Raw genomic sequence first — 16,700 nt, forward strand, 5'->3', positions numbered from 1 at the left:
ATAACCACCTAAGCCATAGACTTGTCTCTGCTTCCGCGGGGCAAGTGGTACCGTTGTATCAAGTCTGACACCAACAGGCTCCTGAACAGCTTCCATCCACATGCCATAAGACTGATACATAGCTTACATGCATTTCGCTACACCCGCAATAACATCTGCTAAACACGAGCATGTGACAAATACATTTGATTTGAAAAAGGACAAAGATGGTCCAAGAACTATCGATTTCCTGGGTTATATTCCCACAGTAGAACAAGTCATTTATTTCCATGTTGAAAAAAGAAGAGTACAAATAAAATGCCAGAGGTAGTTGATGTTTAGATGAAAACATAAATGACTGTAGGGAAATAACTCGCCAACATCAGAGACAAGGTGAAAGGTCAAGGGGACTGTCTTGATTTAAGGGTTAAAGGCTCTGCATGGCCAATCCGATATGGCCGTACAGCATTTACTGCGATACGGCCTCTACAGAAGTCAGGGCATTCATACTTCAGAGCTGTTGTGAAGGAAGGAATTTTGTGTTTATACAGGAAGTCCCGCCCCCAACTACAGTCATCCAATTATGTCAAAAACGGAGCTATACAGAGCTCTGCATGGTTACAAAATTTGGAGGTGCACGGCAATGCGGAGCTTGAGTTGGCCTCTGCAAGCCTCCGGAGGCTACGCAATTGTACGGAGCCTCCGGACCACATTTCTGGATCAAGAATAAATCTGCTTTTAGGGTGACAGTCTTGATTTAAAGGTTAGGGTGACAGTCTTGATTGAAGGGTGACAGTCTTGATTTAAAGGTTAGGGTGACAGTCTTGATTTAAAGGTTAGGGTGGCAGTCTTGATTTAAAGGTTAGGGTGGCAGTCTTGATTTAAAGGTTAGGGTGGCAGTCTTGATTTAAAGGTTAGGGTGGCAGTCTTGATTTAAAGGTTAGGGTGGCAGTCTTGATTTAAAGGTTAGGGTGGCAGTCTTGATTTAAAGGTTAGGGTGGCAGTCTTGATTTAAAGGTTAGGGTGGCAGTCTTGATTTAAAGGTTAGGGTGGCAGTCTTGATTTAAAGGTTAGGGTGGCAGTCTTGATTTAAAGGTTAGGGTGGCAGTCTTGATTTAAAGGTTAGGGTGGCAGTCTTGATTTAAAGGTTAGGGTGGCAGTCTTGATTTAAAGGTTAGGGTGGCAGTCTTGATTTAAAGGTTAGGGTGGCAGTCTTGATTGAAGGGTGATAGTCTTGATTGAAGGGTCAGGGTGACTTCAGGGGTCTTGGGTCTCCCAGACTTCATCATCATAGTTGGGGATGGAGGTCTGGGAGTGGTCTTCAGGGTGACCATCTCCATAATTAGCCTTCACAGCCAAGTCCATTGGGGTTTCCTGGAGGGGATGTGACTGTGAGCCGGCTGGTCCACTCTGTGTGTTCTCTTCCATGCTCTGGTCTTCTCCCACTTGTTGGGCTACAGACTGCTCAGCCACAGTCCCCAGGACATCAGGGTTAGAGTTCAGCTGAGTTATGACATCAGGGTTAGAGGCTGCACCTGGCATCTCCTCAGGATGAACATCTTCACCATTCAAAATGTCCACCTCTGAAGGTCCCTGGCAGACTGGTGGTTTCTGGGTACCTTCTAGTGATGACCTCACCTGGTCACCTTTTTCATCTGGACCAACCACAGAGGTAGCTGGGAGTAGAGCCCTCAGATCATCTGCTCTCACTTCCTGTGTCTGGAGGTCAAGGTTAGGGTCATCTCTGGTCACCGTGCTACCCAGAGTTCCCTCCTGGTCCTGAGTTTGACCCTCCAGTACAAAGAAGTTGTTTCGGACAATGTAGCGAACACACTGCAGGAGCACGTTCCTCTCATGGCGGATGTCTGGGGCCAGTAACTGTAAAGGTCAGGGGTCATAGAACAATTCAGCAGGCAGAAAAAAATGCTAACTACATTCACAATACAGACTTGAAAATGTTTAACTTTTATCTCAACCGATTTGTAAAATCAGTTGTGCCTTGATGCCTCTTTCCCGGTGTCTTACCATCTCAAGCAGAGTGGCGCGGCGCTGTTGGGGGGTGTCCATGTTGTTTCGTCCTCCTCTCGCTCCTCTTCCTCTCCCCCGACTAGGTCTATGAGGACCAGACCCAGGCTGTGGTTCCCGGGGGGGCTCAGGGTAGAGTCTCTTAGCCCCAGATGAAGCACTGTTCTGGGGCTTGGCTGGCAGAGCCTTCAGCATTGCCTGGTTCTCCTTCAGCAGCTGACTGGTCCTCTGGATGGGCAGGACTGAGACACCACTAACTTTACATCTCAACGTGTTGAATAACGAAATATAATGAAAGTTAAAATATTAAAGCTAAAACAGTGGAATCGACGTCTTCTGTTTGTTGCCTCCACACACAGACAGAGAAAACAAGCCTCCATACGGGGAAAACAGACATTTAAAGCTCACCTTGTGGTTCCTGGTCACTGTCGCTCTCGGTCATGGAGCCGTAGCTGGCCATCAGAGATCCCAGCCCTGATGTCATTTGTTTAGGGGCCACAGTCACCCCACCTCCACTGACTGGCTCCTCTGTATCAGAGTCTGCAGGGGTCAGAGTCAACAGGGGTTGTGTATACAGGAACAGACATTAGGACCTTTAAAAAACTAGTCTCTGGCAGGTTCCTGGATCACTGACTGACCTGGGTCGCTGTTGGCAAGAGCCCCCAGTGGGTCTCCCTCCCTGGGGTACTGAGTGAGGGGTGGAGGCCTCTCCATGGGGGGTTGAGTGGGGTGTGGCGGTCTCTCTGACTGACGAGGACCTGGTCTGGCCCATCTGCCCCTCTGGAACCTTCCACCACGCTGTCCACAACCCCTACCCCTCATCCTCCTGACAACAGAACACACAGCATGTTGTAGCATGGCCTTAATAGTTCAGCCAATATTAGGTCCCAACTATTCCGTGGAGGAAACTTGTGCATCAGTACAATATCATCCTGTTGTATTTGTAACCTAACTTGTACAAACCAATAAAAACAAATAAAAATGTAGGAAGAAGTACCCAAACTGAGCGGTTTCCAGCACCGCTCCAGTCTCCTCCCTGGCATCCATCACCTTCCTCCTCTTCTCCACGTTCACCAGGGTCGGGTAGTTCCTGTACAGACAGAGACAAAGCTCTGATGTGTGCTTTCTGATAGTGTCACGTGACCTTGAAATTACTAAAAGGTGTCCCGCAAGGGTTGATGTTGGGACCCATCCTCTTTACTATTTATATGAATAATATATCTGCAAAAAGCGAACATTAATCTATATGATAATAACACCATTGGCCCTGCTGCTGACCAGCCTGTTAGAGCATCAGATTTGGTTACCTTGCAGAAAGCCCTTATGGATTTCAAATAGGTCCTTCATGCGGCGGGAAAAACAAAATACATCCTGTTTTTTCTCATTGAGATATTTCAGATGGTTTACACATTTATGTGATGGTCCTCTCATTGAGCAGGTTCCCAACCATAAATATTTGGGCTTTTGGATTAGCAAAAATGTAAAAAAAATAAAAAGACAGACAGATGAGCTGGTAAAGCTGAGATTCAAGGCTTTATAGAACTAGACCAGGCCTCTCCCTAAACAGAAAGCAGGCTGGACACTCAACGTTCCTGCAGCCCCTCATTATGGGACTTCCCATTTATCAGAATGCAGCAGCCATTACTCTAAAACTCTTGGCTGCAGTGTTCAGGTTTAATACTCATCAATGCATCATTTATCAGCTGGTCAGCTGAACCTCTAAAATCCCAGTAGTTTAGAAAGCTGATGAGGAATAGATTCACTCTAGTTTGTGAGTGTTTTGGTAGATTGTAATAATTTGTGTTATTGAAAAGTTGTGAATCTGAAACGGCTGTGTCTGTTTTACTGAATGATGTTGAATAGTTTGTTCTCAGGTCACCATTGAGAATGAGAACCTGATCTCCCCTGAAAAATAACCACTACAAAAATACCCTTAAAGCTAACAAAACACCTATACTGTATATGCTTCTATAGACAGCTAAACAAACTGGAACAAAAACACCCTACTTTCGGAAAATATTCAGACCCCTTGAATTTTACCACGTTACGTTGCAAAATTGATCAAATAAAAGAAAGAAGCAATCTACACAATACCCCTTGAAGGATAAAGCGAAAACCGGTGTAACGATAAAAAATAAACAGAAATACCTCATTTACATCAGTATTCAGACCCTAGCCATGAGGTCAAAGGAATTGTCCTTATCTCTCCGAGACAGGGTTGTGTCGAGGCACAGATCTGGGGAATTGTACCCAAAAAAATGGGGACTTTCAAAGTTGCAGCCAAGAACACAGTGCCTCCATCATTCTTAAATGGAAGAAGTTTGGAACCACCAAGTCTCTTCCAAGAGCTGGCCGCCCTGCCAAACTGAGCAGTCGGGGGAGAAGGGCCTCGGTCAGGGAGGTGACTAAAAACCAGATGGTCACTGACAGAGCTCCAGAGTTCCTCTGTGGAGATGGGAGAACCTTCCAGAAGGACAACCATCTCTGCAGCCCTCCACCAATCAGGCCTTTCTGGTAGAGTGGCCAGACGGAAGCCACTCCTCAGTAAAAGGCACATGACAGCCCACTTGGAGTTTGCCAAAAGGCACCTAAAGACTCTCAGACCATGAGAAACAAGATTCTCTGGTCTGATGAAACCAAGATTGAACTCTTTGGTCTGAATGCCAAGCATCACATCTGGAGGAAACCAGGCACCATCCCTACGGTGAAGCATGGTGGTGGCAGCATCATGCTGTGGGGATGTTTTTCAGCGGCAGAGACTGGGAGACTAATCAGGATCGAGGGAAAGATGAACGGAGCAAAGTACAGATAGATCCTTGCTGAAAACCTGCTCCAGAACGCCCAGGACCTCAAATTGGGGTGAAGGTTCACCTTCCATCAAGACAACGACACTAAGCACACAGACAAGACAACGCAGGAGTGGCTTCGGGACAAGTCTCTGAATGTCTACCCACAGCTGGTGTTGCCACCCCTGGGGTCATGGCAACACCTACTGTACATGACCCCAGGGTGGCAACACATACTGTACAGTCTAAGTGATATCAATGGGTCTTTCTCTATTCTGATTGTTTTATACTGTTCAAGAAATTCTACACTCATTTGAGAATTTCCACAATGCCACGTAGGGCTGCATGATATGGGCAAACAATCTAGGCCTTATTTTTAACCAAATGTTGAAATTGCAATTTGACTTGTGATTTAGAGCATAACACTTGGGTGAACTGTTGGAATCATGGAAATAGAATGATTATTCAAATTTTATAGTTAGAATATAATAGTGGGCACGTCGAATACAGTGTTTGATATAACAAATGAAAATGCCAGGGAGGAGTTACTGTGACAGGGTAGGAACCAAAGTGTTGACAAGTGTTTCCTAGGAGACTCTTAAATATTTGGCTACATTGAATGTTCTCTCTTACCTACTTCACGAAGCTAACATATTCTTGCTTCGTGAATTCCTCTGATTTAGAAGTTACTGTTGCACAAAAAACATGCAGATTTAGTTCTACACCATCACTGGTATTATCAGGCTGTATTTGCTCGTTACGTTTGCTTGGACTCAGTACATTTGTTAGTAAGGTAGCAATTAGCATTAGCTAATAGTGTAATTGCAGAAGTGGATTAATATTAAAAAGCAAAGTGGAAACAGCGTTGTTGTCATCAACATTGCCGCATGTCAAATTCATTTTATTTGTCACATGCACCGAATACAACAGGTGTCGACCTTAGTGAAATGCTGACTTACAAGCCCTTAACCAACAGCATTAAGAAAATAAATAACACTTATTTGTAAGTACAAAATAGATAAAGAAAATAAAAGGAACAAATAATGAAACAGTAAAATAACAAGCGAGGCTCTATAATAGAGGTCGGCCAATTATGATTTTTCAACTCCGATACCGATTGGAGGACCACAAAAAGCCGATACCGATTAAAATCGGACCATTTTTGTTTTTGTAATAATGACAATTACAACAATACTGAATGAACAATTATTTTAACTTAGTATAATACATAAATAAAAATCAATTCAGTCTCAAATAAATAATGAAACATGTTCAATTTGGTTTAAATAATGCAAAAACAAAGTGTTGGAGAAGAAAGTAAACGTGCAATATGTGCCATGTAAAAAAGCTAACGTTTAAGTTCCTTGCTCAGAACATATGAAATCTGGTGGTTCCTTAAAACATGAGTCTTCAATATTCCCAGTTAAGAAGTTTTAGGTTGTAGTTATTATAGGACTCTCTCTCTCTATACCATTTGTATTTCATAGACCTTTGACTATTGGATGTTCTTATAGGCACTATAGTACTGCCAGCCTCGGGAGTTGATGGGCTTGAAGTCATACATCTTCGTCGCCAGACCCACTGGCTCCAGGTCATCTACAAGTGCATGCTAGGTAAAGCACCGCCTTATCTCAGTTCACTGGTCATGATGGCAACACCCACCCGTAGCACGCGGTCCAGCAGGTGTATCTCACTAATCATCCCTAAAGCCAACACCTCATTTGGCCGCCTTTCGTTCTCTGCTGGCTGTGACTGGAACGAATTGCAACAAAAAAAAATAGCTGAAGTTGGAGACTTTTATCTCCCTCACCAACTTCAAACATCTGCTATCTGAGCAGCTAACCGATCGCTGCCGCTGTACATAGTCTATCGGTAAATAGCCCACCCATTTTTACCTACCTCATCCCCATACTGTTTTTATTTATTTACTTTTCTGCCCTTTTGCACACCAATATCTCTACCTGTACATGACCATCTGATCATTTATCACTCCAGTGTTAATCTGCAAAATTGTAATTATTCGCCTACCTCCTCATGCCTTTTGCACACAATGTTATAGACTTTTTTTCTACTGTGTTATTGACTTGTTAATAGTTTACTCCATGTGTAACTGTTGGAGGAAATTATAGTTGAAATGATTAATAATGTATACATTTCAAATAGAACCATTTATTCTAATACTATTATGTATGGGCTCTTGGTTAAGCTGTTACTGAAAATGTAAGTGAAACGAATTAATTGTCTGTACCTCGCGGGAAGTTTAAGGGAGAGGGATGATGTATCTTTTCTGACAGATAAGAATGGTCCTTGATGTACCATTTGTGGAGGAGAAGATATCTTTTAGACAGATTGGAATGTCTGGTTTATGAGGGGAGTAGAAGACATCTCCGGACCTGAAAACACTGGGCTATTGTGGGAATCGAAGAGAGTGTGAGAAACTGATGATGTCATTTTATGTTCTCTCTTTAAAATGTAAGGGTCTTTGTATTTTTGGTTAGTACTCTTGCAATAAACGCTGTTACCTGGCTTTTAAGACTGGTCTCGATCTACTTCATGCATAATTAATGAATTTACAACTCATTAATGAATAGAGAGAGTGCGAATTTGATTTTGGCTATAAAACATATAGGAATTTAGAAATTCCACCAACAGTAACTCTGTGTTGTCTGTTCACACTGCTATGCTTTATCTTGGCCAGGTCGCAGTTGCAAATGAGAACTTGTTCTCAACTAGTCTACCTGGTTAAATAAAGGTTAAATAAAAAAATAATAAACAGCGCTGTACTTCAAGCACAGCGAAGAGCTGCTGGCAAACGGAGGAAAGTGTGGTTTGAATGAATGCTTACGAGCCTGTTGCTGCCTACCACCGCTCAGTCAGACTGCTCAAATAATAGACTTAATTATAATGTAATAAACACAGAAATATATGAGCCTTAAGTCATTAATATGGTCAAATACGGAAACTATAATTTCGAAAACTAAACGTTTATTTCAATGAAATACGGAACCGTTATGTATTTTATCAGACGGGTGGCAACCCTAAGTCTAGATTTTGCTGTTACATTGCACAACCTTCAATGTTATGTCATAATTATGTACAATTCTGGCAAATTAATTACGGTCTTTGTTAGGAAGAAACGGTTTCCACACAGTTCGCAACGAGCCAGGCGGCCCAAACTGCTGCATATACCCCGACTCTGCTTACACTGAACGCAAGAAAAGTGACACCACATTGATTATGTGCAATGCAAGACAAGCTAGTTAAACTAGTAATATCATCAACCATGTGTAGTTAACTAGTGATTATGATAAGATTCTAAAAAAACTATCAAAGATAAGTTTAATGCTAGCTAGCAACTTCCCTCCTTGCTGCCTGCCCTCACGTAATAGAAACAGGACAGAGGCAGGATAGAACAGAGGCGTGGCTGGTTATACGCTGCACCGGCAGGACAGGACAGAGGGTGGTTAACTTCCCTCCTTGCTGCCTGCCCTCACGTAACAGAAACAGGACAGAGGCAGGATAGAACAGAGGCGTGGCTGGTTATACGCTGCACCGGCAGGACAGGACAGAGGGTGGTTAACTTCCCTCCTTGCTGCCTGCCCTCACGTAACAGATGCCTGCCGCGCAGTTTCCTGCAATATAATTGGCATCCAAAAATGCAGATTACCGATTGTTATGAAAGCTTGAAATCGGCCCTAATTAAATCGGTCAACCTCTTATCTCTACAGGGGGTACCGGTACCGAGTCAATGTGGAGGCTATATACAGGGGGTACCGAGTCAATGTGGAGGCTATATACAGGGGGTACAGAGTCAATGTGGAGGCTATATACAGGGGGTACAGAGTCAATGTGGAGGCTATATACAGGGGGTACAGAGTCAATGTGGAGGCTATATACAGGGGGTACAGAGTCAATGTGGAGGCTATATACAGGGGGTACAGAGTCAATGTGGAGGCTATATACAGGGGGTACAGAGTCAATGTGGAGGCTATATACAGGGGGTACAGAGTCAATGTGGAGGCTATATACAGGGGGTACAGAGTCAATGTGGAGGCTATATACAGGGGGTACAGAGTCAATGTGGAGGCTATATACAGGGGGTACAGAGTCAATGTGGAGGCTATATACAGGGGGTACAGAGTCAATGTGGAGGCTATATACAGGGGGTACAGAGTCAATGTGGAGGCTATATACAGGGGGTACAGAGTCAATGTGGAGGCTATATACAGGGGGTACAGAGTCAATGTGGAGGCTATATACAGGGGGTACAGAGTCAATGTGGAGGCTATATACAGGGGGTACAGAGTCAATGTGGAGGCTATATACAGGGGGTACAGAGTCAATGTGGAGGCTATATACAGGGGGTACCGGTCCACATGGCTGGTAAAATAAACATCTTACTACTGCCAGAATCTACGCAAATTTGGCAGGTGTTAATATTAGGCCCCGATACTGGTGGTAACAGCACATTGTTCATATGGACCACAGAATCAGATCTAATCCAGAAGTAGTCATTTCAAGAGAACTTGAGGAAACAAAAGCATTGCTGATGATTGACTGCACCTTACAACAAAGTATTACCATGTTAAAAACATACTACAGTACTGACCTGCGCCTCTCCTCTCTCCATTTAGAAATCTCCTCTGGAGTGTCCAGCTTGATTCTCTTTGCCCCTGGGGCATGGTTCTATAGGAGACGGTACAGGAGGAGGTTAAACACATGGTTCTATAGGAGACGGTACAGGAGGTGGTTAAACACACGGTTCTATAGGAGACGGTACAGGAGGAGGAGGTTAAACACACGGTTCTATAGGAGACGGTACAGGAGGAGGAGGTTAAACACACGGTTCTATAGGAGACGGTACAGGAGGAGGTTAAACACACGGTTCTATAGGAGACGGTACAGGAGGAGGAGGTTAAACACACGGTTCCAGACAGGAGGAGGAGGGTAAACACACGGTTCTATAGGAGACGGTACAGGAGGTGGTTAAACACACGGTTCTATAGGAGACGGTACAGGAGGAGGTTAAACACGCGGTTCCAGACAGGAGGAGGTTAAACACGCGGTTCCAGACAGGAGGAGGAGGAGGTTAAACACGCGGTTCCAGACAGGAGGAGTTAGGGTATTGTTATTCTATACATGTATAGAAGCAACACTCTTGCTGACAGTTGTGGCTGCTTTGTGTGATGTGTTGTCTCTACCTTCTTGACATTTGTCCTGTTGACTGTGCCCAATAATGTTTGTACCATGTTGTGTTGCTACCATGTTGTGATGCCATGTGTTTCTGCCTTGATATGTTGTTGTCTTAGGTCTCACTTTATGTATTGTTGTCCCTCTTGTTGTGATGTGTGTTTTGTCCTATATTTATATTGTATTGATTTTTAATCCCAGGCCCCAGTCCCCGCAGGAGGCCTTTTGCTAGGCCGTCATGGGAAATAATCATTTGTTCTTAACCCGACTTGCCTAGTTAAATAAAATAAAATGAATATACAGGAAGAGGTTAATGCTTGGTTCTATATAGATGAGGGGTTGATGGGTAATAGCTGAGGCTGGCGGTCTACTTACATTTTTCCAGTGAATGTTGACCAGCTTCTCATGAGCAGTGAAGCTGCAGTCTTCAACTGAGCACTAAAAAACAGAAGTCTCTTTTACTGAAGGTTAACTAACACAATGCTTTGCCTGTTTTACTGAAGGTTGACTAACACAATGCTTTGCCTGTTTTACTGAAGGTTGACTAACACAATGCTTTGCCTGTTTTACTGAAGGTTGACTAACACAATGCTTTGCCTGTTTTACTGAAGGTTAACTAACAATGCTTTGCCTGTTTTACTGAAGGTAGACCAACACAATGCTTTGCCTGTTTTACTGAAGGTAGACCAACACAATGCTTTGCCTGTTTTACTGAAGGTAGACCAACACAATGCTTTGCCTGTTTTACTGAAGGTAGACCAACACAATGCTTTGCCTGTTTTACTGAAGGTAGACCAACACAATGCTTTGCCTGTTTTACTGAAGGTTGACTAACAACGGAAATGCTTTCTCTGGAACAGGCCCAGATCCTTGTGATTTGCATGAAGAGGAGGCGGAGAAAAGGGGGCGGACAGCCTTCTGAAAATTCATAGGCGATCGAATAAACCCCCACTTCCTTCCATTCTGCCAGCAAACTTGCAATCTTTGGACAATAAAATCGGCGAGTTATGCAAAAAATTTAATTACCAAAAGGACATTCAAAACTGTTATATCTTATGTTTCACAGAGACTTGGCTGAACGATGACACTATCAACATACAGCTGGCTGGTTATACGATGCACCGGCAGGACAGGACAGAGGCTGGTTATACGATGCACCGGCAGGACAGGACAGAGGCTGGTTATACGCTGCACCGGCAGGACAGAACAGAGGCTGGTTATACGATGCACCGGCAGGATAGAACAGAGGCTGGTTATACGATGCACCGGCAGGACAGGACAGAGGCTGGTTATACGCTGCACCGGCAGGACAGGACAGAGGCTGGTTATACGCTGCACCGGCAGGACAGGACAGAGGCTGGTTATACGCTGCACCGGCAGGACAGGACAGAGGCTGGTTATACGCTGCACCGGCAGGATAGAACAGAGGCTGGTTATACGCTGCACCGGCAGGATAGAACAGAGGCTGGTTATACGCTGCACAGGCAGGACAGGACAGAGGCTGGTTATACGCTGCACCGGCAGGATAGAACAGAGGCTGGTTATACGCTGCACCGGCAGGATAGAACAGAGGCTGGTTATACGCTGCACCGGCAGGATAGAACAGAGGCTGGTTATACACTGCACCGGCAGGACAGGACAGAGGCTGGTTATACGCTGCACCGGCAGGATAGAACAGAGGCTGGTTATACGCTGCACCGGCAGGATAGAACAGAGGCGTGGCTGGTTATACGATGCACCGGCAGGATAGAACAGAGGCGTGGCTGGTTATACGCTGCACCGGCAGGATAGAACAGAGGCTGGTTATACCCTGCACCGGCAGGATAGAACAGAGGCGTGGCTGGTTATACGCTGCACCGGCAGGATAGAACAGAGGCGTGGCTGGTTATACGCTGCACAGGCAGGATAGAACAGAGGCGTGGCTGGTTATACGCTGCACCGGCAGGATAGAACAGAGGCGTGGCTGGTTGTACGCTGTACCGGCAGGATAGAACAGAGGCGTGGCTGGGAACGGGGCGTCTGGAATAAATAAATAAATACACATTAAAAACTCTGGACCACCTGTACTCCACACACAGAGACACATACAGCTCTCCCATGAGAACACCAGCTGTTCTGGAAGACTGATCACGCTCTCCGCAGCCGATGTGAGTAAGACCTTAAAACAGGTCAACATTCACAAGGCCGCAGGGCCAGACAGATTACCAGGATGTGTGCTGCGAGCATGAGCTGGCCAACTGGCAAGTGTCTTCACAGACATTTTCAAGCTCTCCCTGTCCGAGTCTGTAATACCAACATGTTTCAAGCAGACCACCATAGACTCTGTGCCCAAGAACACGAAGGTAACCTCCTAAATGACTACCGACCCATAGCAGTCACGTCTGTAGCCACGAAATGCTTTGAAAGGCTGGTCATGGATCACATCAACACCATTATCCCAGAAACCCTAGACCCACTCCAATTTGCATACCACCCCAACAGATCCACAAATTATGCAATCTCTTTTGCACTCCACGCTACCTTTCCCACCTGGACTAGAGGAACACTTATGTGAGAATGCTATTCATTGACTACAGCTCAGCATTCAACACCATAGTGCCCTCAAAGCTCATCAATAAGCTAAGGACCCTGGGACTAAACACCTCCCTCTACAACTGGATCCTGGACTTCTTGACGGGCCGCAACAGGTGGTGAGGGTAGGTAACAACACATCTGCCATGCTGACCCTCAACACAGGGGACCCTAAGGGGTGCGTGCTCTGTCCCCTCCTGCACTCCATGTTCACTCATGACTGCACGGCCAGGCACGACTCCAACACCATCATTACATTTGCAGATGACACAACAGTGGGAGGCCGGATCACCGACAATGACGAGACAGCCTATAGGGAGGTCAGAGACCTGGCCGTGTGGTGCCAGGACAACAACATCTCTCTCAACATGATCAAGACAACGGAGATTATTGTGGACTACAGGAAAAAGAGGACCGAGCACACCCCCATTCTCATCGATGGGGCTGCAGTGGAACAGGTTGAGAACTTCAAGTTCCTTGGTGTCCACATCACCAACAAAATAACATGGTCCAAGAACACCAAGACGGTCATGAAGAGGGCACGACAAAACCTATTCCCCATCAGGAGACAAAGGATTTGGCATTGGTCCTCAGATCCTCAAAAGGTTCTTCAGCTGCACCATCGAGAGCAGATTATTGGCTGAATCACTGCCTGGTATGGCAACTGCTCGGCCTCCGACCGCAACGCACTACAGAGGGTTGTGAGTACGGCTCAGTACATCCGAGGCCAAGCTCCCTGCCATCCAGGACCTCTATACCAGGCGGTGTCAGAGGAAGGCCCTACAAATTGTCAAAGACTCCAGCCACCCAAGTCATAGCCTGTTCTCTCTGATACCGCACAGCCAGCGGTACCAGAGCACCAAGTCTAGGTCCATGAGACTTCTAAACAGCTTCTACCCCCAAGCCATAAGACTCCTGAACACCTCATCAAATGGCTACCCAGACTATTTGCATTGTCCCCCCTCTCCTTTATACAACTGCTACTGTTATCATCTATGCATAGTCACTTTAATAACTCTACCTACATATTACCTCAACTAACCGGTGCCCCCACACATTGATTCTATCGGTACCCCCCTGTATATAGTCTCACTATTGTTATTTTACTGCTGCTCTTTAATTACTTGTTACTTATATTTCTTATTTGTATATATATTTTTAAACGGCATTGTTGGTTAGGGGCTCTTAAGTAAGCATTTCACTGTAAGGTCTTGGTTAGGGGCTCTTAAGTAAGCATTTCACTGTAAGGTCTTGGTTAGGGGCTCTTAAGTAAAGCATTTCACTGTAAGGTATTGGTTAGGGGCTCTTAAGTAAGCATTTCACTGTAAGGTATTGGTTAGGGGCTCTTAAGTAAGCATTTCACTGTAAGGTATTGTAAAGTACTGTTGTATTAGGCTCATGTGACTAATACAATTTGATTTGAAGCTTGGAACCCTGATGACCTAGTATGATGTCATTACATTCGGTTCATCACCTCATGTCAAATCAGAATAATTTGATCATGAGAATCAGTTACCTTGACATGTTCAGAGACATGTTGGTCATACTTGTCTTGGTTTTTGAAGCCTCGGTCACACGGGTCACAGAAATGTGAAAACTCTGGTTCTTTTTTATTTTTCTGCTGGAAAGAAAACAAAACATTTGAACCCATTACAGTCAAATCAGTCAGTCCCCCTATTGGAGTGTTACACTGTCTAAGACGGGGATGGCCAACTGATGGGGGACACAAAAAAACAAATCATCATGAGGGGCCACAGTGTGTCTGTGTACCACCATCCATGAAGGGGAGGAGATGGGTTAAAGGAGGATTTTTAAGCCTTGAGACATGGATCGTGTATGTGTGCTTTTCAGAGGGTGAACGGGCAAGACAATAGTCAGTGCCAGGCGCACAGGTTGGTGTCAAGAACTGCAACGCTGCCGGGTTTTTCACACTCAACCGTTTCCTGTGTATTTAAAGAACTGTCCACCACCCAACTTGACATCTATGGGTAGCATATGAGTCAACATGGGTCAGCATCCCTGTGGAACGCTTTTGACCAACTGAGGCTGTTGAGGGGGGAGGGGGTTGCAACTCAATATTAGAGAAGAGTTCTGCATGTTTTATACACTCGGTGTACTTTGTATCCCTCATTTACTCAAGTGTTATCATTATTTTTGCAGTTACCTGTGTTAATGGCTTGTTTATTGTTTATTCCATGTGTAACTCTCTGTTGTTGTTTGTGTCACACTGCTTTGCGTTATCTTGGCCAGGTCTTAGTTGCAAATGAGAACTTGTTCTCAACTGGCCTAGCTGGTTAAATAAAGGTGCAATAAAATAAAAAATATATATCAGAGACCTGGCTTTTGGTTTGATGGTGGATTTACTACCTTTTTCCCATGGTTGTTGGGACGACCATAGTCCTGCCTTCCGCCTCCACGATGGAAGTTCTGGCCTGTGGGTCAAAGGTCAAAACAACAATATTATGACTTGCCGACCTACTGCTGGGTGCAGTTCAGTCATCACCAATCTGACACTTCTGTTCTGTTAATAATGCCCAGATTCTGGTTCAACCCAGACGTGAACCAGCATCTCCTCTGCCCAGATACTGATTCAACCCAGACGTGAACCAGCATCTCCTCTGCCCAGATACTGATTCAACCCAGACGTGAACCAGCATCTCCTCTGCCCAGATACTGATTCAACCCAGACGTGAACCAGCATCTCCTCTGCCCAGATACTGATTCAACCCAGACGTGAACCAGCATCTCCTCTGCCCAGATACTGGTTCAACCCAGACGTGAACCAGCATCTCCTCTGCCCAGATACTGGTTCAACCCAGACGTGAACCAGCATCTCCTCTGCCCAGATACTGGTTCAACCCAGACGTGAACCAGCATCTCCTCTGCCCAGATACTGGTTCAACCCAGACGTGAACCAGCATCTCCTCTGCCCAGATACTGGTTCAACCCAGACGTGAACCAGCATCTCCTCTGCCCAGATACTGGTTCAACCCAGACGTGAACCAGCATCTCCTCTGCCCAGACACTGGTTCAACCCAGACGTGAACCAGCATCTCCTCTGCCCAGACACTGGTTCAACCCAGACGTGAACCAGCATCCCCTCTGCCCAAATGATATGTACATTACACGGGGCCAAGCTTGGTCAGCCCTACTGACCTACCCCACTAACTGGCGTCATGAAGGTTTACTTCAACAGACCTGATTGGTATAGGTCATAGTAGTCCACCAGGGGCTCTCAGCCAGGCACGTGTCAACCTAGGGACCGTGCAAAGAAGCCTCTTTACCAGGCCGCTGCTAGAACCATAACTCTCCTAGTTAGTATAATACTCACCATATGAGCCTCTGGGTCGACCTGGTCCGGGGCCGCAGTTCCAGTGTTCTCCCTGGCCGTTGTATCTCCACGGCTCGGACGGTGGCTCGTACCAGTTCCACATATCGGGCTGGAAGTTGCTCGGGGGTGGAAGGAACGTTGGCGGACTCACCATCGAACCCGGAGGAGGCGAGACAAAGTTCGGCGGAGGGTAGCTTCCAAAATCATTCATGATGTAGGTGGCGCCTCTTCTTCAATGCTATGTGGATTCAATTCGTTTGTATAAATGTTTGTCCAGCTACGACCGCGGAGGTATAATAAGAACCGCTACAACACATGTGTGTTTCTGCTCCCGTTGCCGCGTTCACGTGATAGTCGTAACTAGGAAACACTGAAATTTCCGAATATGCAAGTATTGGTTGTACTTATGTACACGTGCCGATTTCAACCAGTCAGCAAGTCGGACATTTGAGTTTCCTAGTTCCGACTGGCACATGAACGCCACAAGTTTACATCTGCAAAGCGTGTTCACCAGACTAAACGTCATATCCGCTCGTTTACAAAAACCAAAAACAATTCAATAATATCATTATTTGAGGTAACAACGATTTAGGCAAAATGAAAATTTACCATAACTCGTGTAGTTTATGAAAACGAACTCATGTAGAATTATATCTGCCCTATGTACATAGTGATTGTACACTGGTCTCTTTAATAAGATTTACATTTTTATTTTATTTTTTTATTTCACCTTTATTTAACCAGGTAGGCTAGTTGAGAACAAGTTCTCATTTGCAACTGCGACCTGGCCAAGATAAAGCATAGCAGTGTGAGCATAC

The 16,700-nt window shown here is 45.3% G+C and overlaps 1 protein-coding gene across 2 annotated transcripts; it reads right to left on the minus strand.

The window, feature by feature from the left end:
- Positions 1-219: 219 nt before the first annotated feature.
- Positions 220-16,324, minus strand: LOC109882156 (nuclear FMR1 interacting protein 1-like). Of its 2 annotated transcripts, none has more exons than XM_031818533.1 (10): positions 15,883-16,324; positions 14,919-14,983; positions 14,068-14,172; positions 10,356-10,418; positions 9,400-9,476; positions 3,002-3,094; positions 2,643-2,830; positions 2,413-2,544; positions 2,005-2,246; positions 220-1,857 (listed from the first exon to the last, which is right to left on the minus strand). In XM_031818533.1, exons 1-10 carry the CDS (start codon positions 16,091-16,093, stop codon positions 1,237-1,239), a joined length of 1,797 nt encoding a protein of 598 aa, XP_031674393.1. In that variant the 5' UTR covers positions 16,094-16,324; the 3' UTR covers positions 220-1,236. The 2 variants fall into 2 exon arrangements, with proteins under 2 accessions (XP_031674393.1, XP_031674394.1); XM_031818534.1 differs by having other exon boundaries at positions 14,068-14,169; positions 15,883-16,234.
- Positions 16,325-16,700: the final 376 nt, after the last annotated feature.

Source organism: Oncorhynchus kisutch, unplaced genomic scaffold, assembly GCF_002021735.2.
Source record: "Oncorhynchus kisutch isolate 150728-3 unplaced genomic scaffold, Okis_V2 scaffold1464, whole genome shotgun sequence".
In the NCBI taxonomy this organism is placed as follows: Eukaryota; Metazoa; Chordata; class Actinopteri; order Salmoniformes; family Salmonidae; genus Oncorhynchus; species Oncorhynchus kisutch.

Coding starts and splice junctions, on each gene's coding strand:
- LOC109882156 (XM_031818533.1), bottom strand. CDS start 16,093: ATGAATGATTTTGGAAGCTACCCTCCGCCGAACTTTGTCTCGCCTCCT. Junction 10,419..14,067: donor ATGTCTCTGAACATGTCAAG/GTAACTGATTCT, acceptor TCTGTTTTTTAG/TGCTCAGTTGAAGACTGCAG. Junction 2,247..2,412: donor CAGTGACCAGGAACCACAAG/GTGAGCTTTAAA, acceptor GTGGTGTCTCAG/TCCTGCCCATCCAGAGGACC.